General features: G+C 37.7%; 1 protein-coding gene across 11 annotated transcripts in view; it reads left to right on the top strand.

Moving 5' to 3' along the window:
- PCNX1 (pecanex 1) overlaps positions 1-12,448 on the top strand; it is a 93,989-nt gene that overhangs the window by 14,205 nt on the left and 67,336 nt on the right. For 8 of the 11 annotated variants that reach the window (XM_088058301.1, XM_014251996.2, XM_014251995.2 and 5 more), the window contains exons 3-6: positions 4,531-4,636; positions 7,290-7,335; positions 8,181-8,270; positions 9,956-11,656. In XM_088058301.1, coding sequence (XP_087914427.1) covers positions 4,531-4,636; positions 7,290-7,335; positions 8,181-8,270; positions 9,956-11,656 — 1,943 coding nt within the window. Of the gene's footprint in view, positions 1-318; positions 376-4,530; positions 4,637-7,289; positions 7,336-8,180; positions 8,271-9,955; positions 11,657-12,448 lie in introns of all 11 variants that reach the window. The other 3 variants (XM_088058304.1, XM_088058303.1, XM_088058302.1) reach the window with 2 other exon arrangements.

Below are 12,448 nucleotides of genomic sequence, written 5' to 3'. Positions count from 1 at the left end.
AATGCATGTTTTAGGTGTGACCTTCAGGTGTTTAGTCTGAGTGGTTTTTGGAGGGGTTTTTCTTTTTGTAGGGTATTTTTGCCAGGTAGCTTTTGCTTCCAAAACAGGGGCCCAAAGTTGGTAAGGGAATTCCTACTAGTGTTGTGAATTATTTCTGGATGTTTCAGTTCTGTTTTGTCTAGGGAGCAGTTGACATGGGACGAGGTACTACATTATAAGTATTGTGAGCTCAGAAGTAGAGGTTAGTTTGATGCTGTGTGTCCTGCTTGCCAACTAAAGTTTCATTAACTTTTATATGATCCTTGTTCCCACTTTCAGGTCTCTTAACTAGAACTGGGAACAAGGTCAATGCAGAAATTACGGAGTTACTTTTTGGTAAGTGGGATGTACAGTATATACTAATCTTTGCCTGGAAGCTTACAAGAACTCTGGGGTAGCATTCAAAACAGTAGATGGGATGTAGAATGAGTGTTTAATATTGAGCTGTAACCCTCTTAGTAAGTTAAATTGGAACACTAATAAAAACCCAAACCTGTCTGGAAAGAGAACGTGTGTGTGTGTGTGTAGGGTTTTCTGATTTTTAAACTCTACTTCCCTAATACAAGGTGGATATAGGGGAGATCTGAGCAGAGATACTATCTTAAATATTTGCATAATCAGAATATTGGTTTTGATAGCTTAGCCTACAGAATGTGATACCAAATAAATATGCACATAGTATAGTTTGCAAAGCCATCCTAGAGTTTTCACTCTGCCACATATGCACTCACAGAGACCACTTTAGATACAAATCTTAGTATATTTGCAGGATTAAGTAGTGGTTGTGTTCAGGATTCTGTTTAACTTCTAAGAACTGCTGGGGTTTTTTTTTCCTGAAGATTTTTATCCTCAAAGTGATGCTTCCAGGTATCTAACAAATTATGTGCTATCATTTGTAAGCTTGCTTGAACTGCTCATTTATCTTCAGTTAACCTTTGTTTGTGGATGAGGGTTCCTTTCCATGAAACTTTGGCATGTTTAAGCAAAGAACAATTTACCATTCCTTTAGAAGTGCCTTGGTTAATTTTTTTTGCTGTCCTCTTTCTAAAGCTGAAATTCTGTAGTTAATGTTTTTGAAAGAAAGTCTTAATTTAGAGAAAGGAATGTGAGTTGCTGTTTTCATACTTCAGGTGTTAGTATAGTAATGTTTGTGTGAGGTTTCATGAAAGCAAGTAGAGGGAATATATGCTTCTGGTCTTGTAGAAATACAGAAGAAGCAGTACAAGCATGATCTTTGGGTATTAGTGGACCCACATAAATGATTTAAAATGCTTAAGTCAATCCTCATTTTGGATATATGAATATGGCTTCTTGTCAGTGGCTGTTATGATTCAAAGTATCATAAAGTGTTCACCTGATGACACAGCTGTTCCTTATCCCCATCAGCATGGGAGACCTGTAATAATGATCCTTCATAAATTTCGTGTTTACTTCTACCAAGTAAAGCTAGTAGCTGGAGAATGTTGCATCTTTGAAGTATTTACAGTCTACTTAAATATGAGCAAGAAAAATAAAATTTTAAAAAGGTGATGTCTAAAACTGTTGCCTTGCCTTTGCTATTTATTCTCCTTGCAGTTTTCTGTGGCTGACAGACCTGTTCTTGAGTTTGGAGTTAGTTAGTTTTTATTTTTGGCCATCATTAGTGACTCCAGTTTGAAGAAAATTTCTGTTAATACTTGAATCTGCTCTGATAGCATTTGCAGTTCCTGCAGTGGTTCTTAGGTATTTTGAGGACAGCCTCCTGACTAGTTACCCTACTCTTTTATTGGACATTAAGGACAGATGATGATTTTCAAAGGAAAACAACAAATTCTTCCTCTGCTTTGTGCAGAAATCAAAGTAACTTATTCCAGGTGACCTCTTGAAGTTCTGGTCTGAATGTCAGATTTCTCTAGTCAATCAGCCTAAGTCAGATTTTCAGCTTGAATTCATGTAGACTTACAGCCTCTTCATACTTTTAGTTAGTCTTTGACATGCTGATGAGATATACCTGCAGATACTAACTTTAGTTCAGAGTTACTAATAATTAGAAATAATAGTTTTAATTTGCTTTGTGTCATCTTTGGGTGCCTCTTTCACAGCAATCTCCATTGCTGGGTGTAATTTTTTCAGTCTTCTTGATTAGTGTAGTAGCTTCACTGCAGTTATTTTGTTTGCAAATTGAAGAGTGTAACACTTGGTTTAAGGAATGAAGACAGCAAACTGTAAGAAACAGATTGTAGAATTTCATATCAGGAGGGCATGGCCATAGCACTGGCATCAAGTAGGTCTCAATGTAAAGAACTCTGGATGTTGCTAAAGTCCAGGTACTTAGGCATAGAATGATCAATCCTAGAAATCTGTATTTCCTGCTTCTTCCTGCAGGCTTTATTTGCTGATGCTTGTTACTAGCTTTTGTTCATCCATTGGTTTGTGTGTGCTATCACAGAATATAGAAGCTGTGAGTAGAGTGGCAGTGATGGATTTTGTTGTTGCTTATGCTGATATCTGATGGTTCAGTTTTAGACAAAATTGCTGTCTTCTTTGGCTAGCTATCTGGTTCTATGCATGAAAGCTTATTTGCAATGAGTTTTTTTTCTACTTCATAGCATGTACTTTAATCACGTGCAGTGCTTCTCAATGAATTATTCAAACAGGAAAGGAATTTCATCTTTTTGTGAAAGGCATTCTCTGTTAGATTTTCAGTTGTCATCATAATGTATGCTGAACTTAAACATTGTGAGAATTCTTCAGTTTAATCTTTAAATTCATGTTATGTCCTTATATATTCTTAAAATGCTTACAGAAGGAATACTTTGGCTGAAGCTGGTGGTGTATATTTTAAAATTAATTTTCCTTACCTGCCTTAGTGTGTTGGATAATACTAGACCAGACAGGGCCCTGTAAACAGCTGTCTCCAAGAGTATGCCTGTTTCATTGCTGAGCTGTAACAAAATGGTGGCTTCTCACTTCTTTTTTTAATTTGCTGGAGTTGGACCATAGTTGTTCTGCTAACTAGCGGCTGGTTGTCTTTTAACTTATTTTTGCTAAAAGAATGTATTCCTAACTTCAAACTGTCTGGTTTTTTTTGTTCACCTCTGATGTAAGAAAAATGATGTGCTTCTTTTCTAGAGTGATTCCTGAGGTTGTGCCTTTACACCTCTCCAAGATGACAACAGCTTGATATGTCATGCTGCAGGATGAATCACGTGTCAAGTCCTTTAGTTTACAGACAATTTGTTTACAATATCCTCAAGTGATGTCCATATATTTCAAAAATTATTAGAATTACAGAATATGCTGAGATGGAAGAGGCCTATAAGGTTCATTGATTCTAACTCCTGGCTCTGTGCAGGCCACCCTATTAGGTGTTGTTCTTACTGTGTAAGACTTTTCTATAAGACAGATTATCTGTTAAGTAAGCCCAGCAGTGCTTTTGTCCATTTCTGTCCCCTTCAGAGGGCTTTTGTCTTCAGTGTATTTGGTCTGGCTGGAGGAGTGCTCAGCAAAATGCTGGAATTTGATTGTTGGGAAGCTGTTGTTTGTATTTGGGAAGAAGCAGAGAGGATCAGTGTCAAATTACTCGGCACTTCTGTTCGAAGTCTCCTGGATCAAGGTGCTTGAAGAGGGCTATAATGGAATAGAAAGAGTGCCTCAGCTGCTTCCTCTTTGCAATTAACAATCAATGCTAGGTTGGACCCATGTGTTCTAGTCCTCAGCTTACTTCAGACCCCACTGTCCTAATGGATGAATCCAACTTGCTTTTGTTTCATATAATATCTGCCTTTGACAAGCTGAATTCTGTTGAATTACGGTTTGATGATGTTGCTCTCGGAAATACTTTCAAGCCAATAGTTACTAATCCTGAAAGGGTGAAATCACTAGGATGCAATGATATATATGTTGTACCTCAAAATATTTCTTGGTAGGGTCTGTAAAATATCTGAAGGGAAGTTCTTTTTGAGTAGAAAGATGTGATTTGCATCCCTGGGAGAGACACTATGGCCCTGTATGTCTCTGCCTGTTCAGATTTTTTTACACATGGCTTTCTTCATTTGCCATCCTAGCTTTTGCTCCCAGATTCAATCTAAGGAAAAGACCAGGAGACCTTTCCATGCTCTGAGTTCTATGTAGTATGTTTTTCTATTGGTGAATTTCTGGGTGTTATAGTTGAACAGCTGATCCAAAAGTTACATGTCTGCACATATACACAGGGGTAATTTAATATGTCAGCATTTTGGAATGCCTTTCAAGCACCTAAGTTGTCACAGTTTGTGTTGGCTGGTGACAGCAGACTTGTGGCAGCAGTTTCTATGACCGTGTATAGAGTGCTCCGGCTCAGACTGAGCTTCCCGAGTCAAACAGCCAGTGTTCATCCAATATACTGGGATATATGTGAGCCCTTGATTTTTGAGAAGGGAGAACTTGTTTGGAATATGCACTCAACATAGACAAACTTTTGTTTAACTTGTGGGATAATGTATGTTGGGTTTTTTTTAATGTTTCTCTCAGTGACCCTGGTGGAGGGATTGAGATGTCAGAGTTCATACGAGAAGCAACTCCCCCTGTTGGCTGTAGTTCACGCAATTCTTATGCTGGGATAGATCCAAACAACCAGGTAAGAATTAAAGCTACTGCAGTTGCTGCTTTAATATTGCTAGCTTTGCAGTCTGTAGACAACATCTTCCTATTCTTTTCCAGGGTGTTTTGGTATTTGTATTAGGTTAAACAATTTTCCTTTCTGTGTGTAACTGCTTTATTAGGAAGGCATTGCATCCTCGCAGCAGCATAGCTCTCATCCCATCTTGTATGTAAATTAGAAATGGCTGGATTTTGAAAAGGAACCTACTGTCCCATCAGAAAGTATTCCTGTTTGCTCAGCTAGCTTTCTTCTGATTTAAAAAAATCAAAATGACTCAGAGTATGGTGAGCTAAGTACTAAGAACCCACTGTGGTGGGATTCCCTTGTTCCTTTGGGTATCTGTGAGCCATTAGATAGCTCAAATTGTATCTTTATCCTTATGTTCTAGCTTTGTCTTCCTTACTTCTGTTTGTTCTGCCATTTAAAGCTTAATTGGTAAATTTCAATGCTGTATTGGAGGAGGCTTCTGTTAACTTACCTTAGAATGTATTCACTGCTGATTATCTCTTGTAATTTGCTTTCTGCAGGTTACTATTCCTGATAGTTCAGATTTTGTGGTCAAAAAAGTTAATTTGCTAAAATAAAAAGAAAGATAAACTTCTAGCAACGGGAAAAGTAAAACTGTTTATTTTTTGGATGTCCTCTGCAAAATCTTCACTTTCTAGATTGTTCAGCAGGGTTGGGAAGAAAGCAATAAACAGGGACTCCTGCCAGATGGAAGCGAAGAACATGGCTTTATTACATTTTAATGTAACTTCATTATGTTCTAGTTGCCTTGAATTTCACTGGAGAAGTTGCTCTGTTTCCGTATTATGTCTGCTAGGTTTGTGTTCAGATTCCATAGCGTTGGATGTGCTGTTCCTTTTGTTTGGCTTGTGGCATTTAGCTAGCTGTGGCTAGTTTTTATCAGTCTTTCATGAGGAAAAGTAGATTAACTGCCCAGGCTATACAGTTATGTTGATAATGAGCAATGCAGCATCATGGTAAAGACACAGGACTTGTCTTCAAATGCCGTGAAAGTCCTTGGCATGGTATTACAATATCAGGTTCTTCTAATTAGCTCTGAGCGAGCAGTAGATGAGGAAGTGCAATGGTATACAAATGCAATGTTGGTGTTTTATCTGAATCATGCTCAGTTATGCAGTATAGATACTCTTAAGAGATTTTTCTTTGTTTAAGAAAGAAGGCATTTGCTGATGTTCAGAGGAATAGGAAGCGATGGTCCGTGTAGGAAGATAGAAACATGATGCCCAGACTAGTTCTTTGACTGGTCTTTGGAAAAAATATGTTCCAAACATAAGAGTTATAATATTAAATCGTGTGAAGAAGTTCAAGCTACTGTGAAAGATAGTATAGTGTTTAGAATGTATTTGTCCTAATAAAATTAGTATTCACTGGTCCCCTGTGGTTGAATGTGCAGCATCAAAATGGAACATGAACAGTAAGCATCTGAGTTCTGTTCAGTTTTTCTCTGTGAAGTAGCTTTTCTGTGATGATGCATTTGTGTTCAGTGACAGCATTCAGGAAAACATATTATTGAATGGAAAAATGTTGAAGCATGATAAAATGAGTAACTAAAAGTGTGTGTGACAATTGTGAAGAAAATGTTTTAAACAAACTCCTAGCTGCTTTTTCACATTACACGTAAAGCCGTTGTTCCTCTGTGCTGTGGCTCAATAGGATCTGCACGTATCTTCAGGTTACCTGAAATTGCTGTGCTTACAGAAAATAACTAGTAGAACTATGCTCTTTCCCCCAGAGCATACTAGGAATTTTAACTAGGAATTTTTGGAAAACACCATCCCAGTAAGTATATATGTATCAGTCAAATGGCCATCATGTTTATGTGTTATAGATTCAGATTTTGCATTTGAGTGTTCTTCCTCTATCTCATTTTTGAGTGTTTTAATTATCTGACACTTGCACTGTTGTATGCTATTTATAGTTGAGAGGTTGTATTGAAAATGTAATTGAAGGAAACACCAAATTCTCTTTAGCAAGTCTGCAAAGTAATCTCCAGTGCATTATAGGATATATTTGGAAGGGTAGATTGCAAACCTAAATAGTGAAATTCTTTGTATGAGCAGGTACCATGCCTTCTGGTTTGCCATTGAATGTGAAATTAACTGGAAAAATATGTATCTTTTCACATGGGAGCAGTTTTTGGATTTAGCTTGGTGTTTACAGACAGCAAGACACTTGTTGAACAGATAAGTTTTATACTAAGATTGTGTTTTCTTTAAGAATTTTAGACAACCAAGATCACTGCATTAAATGTTCAGTTTTACAACAGCAGTTATTAGCGTAGCACTGCACTTGTACTTTCTTGCCACATTAAGTAAGGAGAATTCCTAGGTTAGAAACTTTTTAAAATCAGCATAGTAAAGTCTCCATGAGTGCAGACTTCTGAATAGAGTAGTGTTGTGATGTAGTTGGATGCTTAATTACATTCATGACTTTTCATCTCTTGGCAGTGGAAACAGTCAGAATTTTAAGCACTGTGCTGCTGGATGCTTTTGTGCCTTTAAAGACCACTTCTACGTGTATAGGCAAATGCATGTGTAATAGGAAATAACAATTGTTTATTTTGTGAAAGTGTACAGCTTTTTACATTATTACCCCTTTCTAGGTTGGATCTGGGTTATCTCGTCTGGGAACAGCAGCAACCATCAAAGGTGAGATTTTTAGCTACCTAAATTACCTTGCAGAAACGCTTCAAGTCGCTATTGCTTACTGTGTTGTTTCCAAATACTGTCTGCCTTAGTCATCTTGATTTATTTTTTATTTTTTTTTTAGCAAAATACAGCATTTACTAGTTAGGGGAAGTCTTATTTGGACATGCAAATTATATGACCAAAACATGAGGAGAGTATATTCTGGGGCTATATTCTACTTCCCATGTAATGACAGATTTTCCCTTTGCCTGCAAAATGCAAAGCCGAAGGGTTGGTTGGGGTAGACTTCTCACTGTTTTGAGTTCAGTGCAACCAATTACCCTTCTGGTATTGTGTATCACTGACTTTATTGCTTCTCGTTGCTTGACATCTAGCTAAAGTATTTTTCAGCCCTTGTGAACTCCTCTAAGATGAAAAGATAACAATTTTGCATAGTATGAGTATTTTCTTGCAAATTTATCCGGCCAATAATAAGGCTGAAACAAAAATCGTATGCCAATTTTTGTCACCTTGATTTATTTTTTTTTCCTTGCTTTTCTGATCATTACAAGTATTTTCTTAGTCTACCCTCCTTTTTTTTATAGACAACCATGCAAAAAGAAATATTCCAATAGATATGCTTTGAAGTGGAAAAAAAATCTTTTTTACCATTGAGTTCTGTGGAAGATGAAAGAAAGAGTAGACAATACTTTTACTTAAAAGAAATCTTGTGTTATTATGATTATGTAATTGTTAATTACCTCTAGATGAAGAAATACAAGCAACAGTCTTTCATGACAACTGAGAATGTAGATGTATATGTTAATACTTAGAGCACTAATACTCTTATTTCTTAAAATTTGCAGGTGATACTGACACGGCCAAGACCTCTGATGATATCAGTTTGAGTCTTGGCCAGAGTTCTAGCCTATGTAAAGAAGGGAGTGAAGAACAAGGTAAAATTTCTTCTCCATATTTAAACATGGTATTTTGTTACCAGAGACCCTTTGCTTAATATGCTAAATAAATTCATGCAGTTTGTTGATACCCTTTCTTGGAGTCTATCTTGGAGTTCCCTGTTTCCTTTCTTAATTACTCAGGCTTCTGAGAAGTGTAATTTGATTGCTGATAACTTTATTCTTTGACTGTGTGTTCCTTGTTCTGACATCTTCCTTCAGGTAATAAATATTTACTGTCACCTTACTGCTGAAAGATAGGGGTAGGTAACTTAACATTTCTGTAGACTGTGTCTCTTAGACTACAGGTGGCCTGGAAATAATGGACTTCATTGTAGACTAATTTGCTTTCCTTACAAGTACAGACAAATCTAAATGTGGCAGGCTTTTTTAAAAGGTAAATAACACCATACAGAGCTCTATGTTCTTAGAGCTATAGACTGCTTCCAAGATACAGGTTATCAGCTTGGTGAATTTTTTTTTTAAAGTTTTTTTCTAATCTATGAGGAAACTGTTAGCTTGTGTTCTGAAACAAAACAGGACAAATTTTCATTTAGCTTCATTGCCAGGAAAATACCTGCTCAGACTAAAAGAGAGCATAAAACCAAAGGGAAATATTTGTTTGCTGATTTTCAAGTACCTGGTGATTAGGAGGAAGTCAACTCTGAGAATACCACCTTTCATTTTGCCAGTCTAATCACTAATGGGTGATTAGAGCCATTAGATGGATGATTCAATCACTACTGTGTGATTCTGTACAGAAAGTGTGTTTGAAAAGGAGCATCACAGGTGGCCATGCTGTTGTAATAGGCCACAGGGTTCTGCTACTTTCAGTTGAATGATGTATAAATAAAGCTGAATAAAGAGACTGTGAAGTCTCTTTAAGTTGCACGTGTTCAAATATACTCTACAGAAATTTAGCAACTGTAGAAATGTAACTTAACTTGGCCTCCAGATCTTCTATTTTTAGTGACAAAAGCAAACAGGAAAACTGACTTTTAGTACTGCCTGCAGGTGGACACTTTCCGGGAGACTGCTTGTGATGGGTAACAGGAATGATTGTTTTAACCGAGTGCTAACAGTAAATCCTCAGGATTTGCTTGAACAGCAAAAACCACCTCTTTTGTTTTTGTGTTTTTTTAGAGGTAGTAAAACTCAGTGACTTCATAGGGAGTTTCATTATAGTACAAAACGACCTGTGACAGTGACTGCATCCTTGCTAACTGTGAGCTTACTTGGGTAGGAAAGGTGATTTTTGTTGGTTTTTTGGTGACTTCAGTGTTAATGGGGTTTACTGTGTTTTCACTAATAGCTTTAAAGTTTGTTTACTGCATGTGGGAATCAAAACAAAAGGCAGTTTACTGTTTTATAATTAAGAAACTTCAGGATATGTAAAAATACTAAGTCTGAGACACGTAAGCAATAGAGGAGGTTGGGGACTTGTCAGAATTACCTTGTCTTATTATTTGCTAGGGATAAGCTGATATTGTTGATTTGTTTTTTTATTTAAAAAAAAGCCTGTCAGGTTTTCCCTGATGTTATAAAATATTTGATGAATTCATAGTACTTGCAATTGGATTTTTTAGTTCATTTACTTTGTCCAACATAAACTAACAGATTTAAAGCAAGTTGTGTAACTTACTTGAACATTCTGCATTAATATTTTTAAATATGTACTTATACAGATTTGGCAACTGATCGGAAGCTGTTTCGTCTGGTGTCAAATGACTCATTTGTCTCCATCCAACCTTCATTGTCCTCTGGACAGGATTTGCCAAGGGACAGCAGTGACAAAGTGTGCCTCTCGAACAACCAGCTTGTGGACCAGTCTAAAAACAGTGCATGTGACACAGAAGTAGCTTCGCTGGTAACTCTGCATTCTCACTCCTATAGGAAGGATCATAGACCACGAGGTGTACCAAGGACTTCTAGCTCTGCTGTTGCTTTTCCAGATGCTTCACTAAATGACTTCCCCCTCTATCAGCAAAAAAGAGGACTAGATCCTGTCAGTGAGTTAGAAGCTTCCAAGCCCCCTTCTGGATCCCGAGAGTCTTTGGGTGAGAACTCTTGCATTTCAGGAGTTTTTCAATTAGATGATATTCTGAAAAGTAGCAGCCCTCAACCATTGACTAAGAGTGGGAAGAGCAAATCCTTGAAAGCAGACAAAAGTATGGACAGTCTGAGAAGCCTGAGTACTAGAAGCAGTGGTTCAACAGAAAGCTACTGCAGCGGGACTGATCGTGACACCAACAGCACCATCAGTAGCTATAAAAGTGAACATACTAGCTCAACACATATTGAAAGTGTATTGTCAGAGCACGAGGAGGAGTCTCCTAGAGAAGAGAAAAAGGATGGTAAGAAAAAAGACTGTGGTGTTGACTCAGAGGATGACAGTAGTTCTACTACTGACAAAAGGACTAGTAGCGAAAGGACTGCTGTGGAAGTGAGTCCTCTGGGTGGTGTTCAAGAGGTAAAGGGTTCTAATGTGTCTGATGAGATGCACAACCAGAAAGGTCTTGGTGCCTCTGCTTCAGAAGAGGCCAATAAGAACCCACATGCCAATGAATTGACTACACAAGCTGACAGGCCGCATGGGAAGGCTGCTGAACAAAGAGATGAGCAGAGTGAGAAAATAGCTGTGTTAGTAGATTCGAGAGCTTCTAAAGAAACTAGTGGAAAACAAAAAGAAGGAGATGTTCGACCAAAATCTTCTAGTTTAATACATCGAACAGCCTCTACTCACAAGTCCAGCCGGCGAAGGACAGGAAAAAAGCGGGCTAGTAGTTTTGATTCAAGTCGGCACAGGGAATATGTTTCCTTCCGAGGTGTATCTGGTACTAAACCTCACAGTGCTGTGTTTTGTCACGATGAGGACTCCAGTGATCAAAGTGACTTGAGCAGGACATCAAGCATGCAGTCAGCTCACCAGTTCAGCAGTGATAGCTCTTCCAGCACCACCTCCCATTCATGCCAGTCTCCTGAGGGAAAATACAGTGCTTTAAAGACCAAATACATTTCTAAAGACCGTGGGGGCACGGACTCTGAAAATGCTCACAAAACCCACGTAAGCTCTGAAGGAATTAGCAAAAAAAGATCTACACGACGGACTTCTAGCACAAACAGTGCCAAGAATCGTGCCAGAGTGTTAAGCCTGGACAGTGGTACTGTAGCTTGTTTAAATGACCCAAATAGTTTAATGGCACCAGGTAACATAAAACAGTTAACCACTTCAAAATCTGATTTGGAAGCCAAAGAAGGAGAGGTGCTAGATGAGCTATCTCTGTTGGGAAGGGCTTCACACTTAGAGTCAGTCACTCGTTCTAGGAATAGCTTACCAAGCCAGGCTACATTTCCTGAAGGGGAAGAGCAAGAATCAGCAAGTGGAGGTAAGTAAATGACCTACCAGAAGTACCTTGTTGTATTTTGTTAATGAGTCTAGTATCTATGACTTAAATTAAAACTATACTTAAGCATCCTCCCTATTTCTTCACTCTTGCCCTGTAAAACTGAAAAAGTGTTTCATCATAATCTCTTGGAAGATCTACTGAAATGGGTGTCAAATCCAAACAGCTTTTACAAAATCTATAAATAGAGGTTTTAGGGGTTTGTTACCAGCGGTCTTCATTAATTAGAGCTGTATCTTAAAATTATTATTTGTGATAAAATCAAACCTGCTCCATTGTATTGAGTAATATGAACTACTGCAGCCTCTCTGTCATGGCTTGAGGTGGTAACAAGAAATAAAACCAGTCCCAAACCCTTACCATGCTGTTTTAATTGTGGATTCTTACAATGGTCTAGTTACTAAGCTGAATTCTCCTAGGGAATTGATTTTTGCTTAGCCTTGCCATTGCTGGGTAGACAGTGTTGTTTACTTTGGGGTTTTGGGGCTTTTTTGTCTTCATTATGTGAACACAATAACCTTACAGCACTGGAGAGGAATGTAGTTTCCTTTTATTTTCCCTAACTATTGTTTTGCTTGGTGTAATGTGAACAATAAGCTACCTGGAGTAGCTGTTATTAATACAGATTAATGGTGGCATTTAAAACAAAATTTGGAGCTCTTAATTTTTATTTTTTTTTTGCTTGTTATAATGTTTGTTTCTTTTCTTGGTTAACTATATTGACTGCCTTAACTGGAAGGCTTTTTGTGTCAAGGTAGATAAGTATCCTTAAAA

Source organism: Pseudopodoces humilis, chromosome 7 (assembly GCF_049639895.1).
Source record: "Pseudopodoces humilis isolate 2021_Gansu_Grassland_sample_001 chromosome 7, ASM4963989v1, whole genome shotgun sequence".
Lineage (NCBI taxonomy): Eukaryota > Metazoa > Chordata > Aves > Passeriformes > Paridae > Pseudopodoces > Pseudopodoces humilis.
This window is presented reverse-complemented; position numbering and strand designations above follow the sequence as displayed.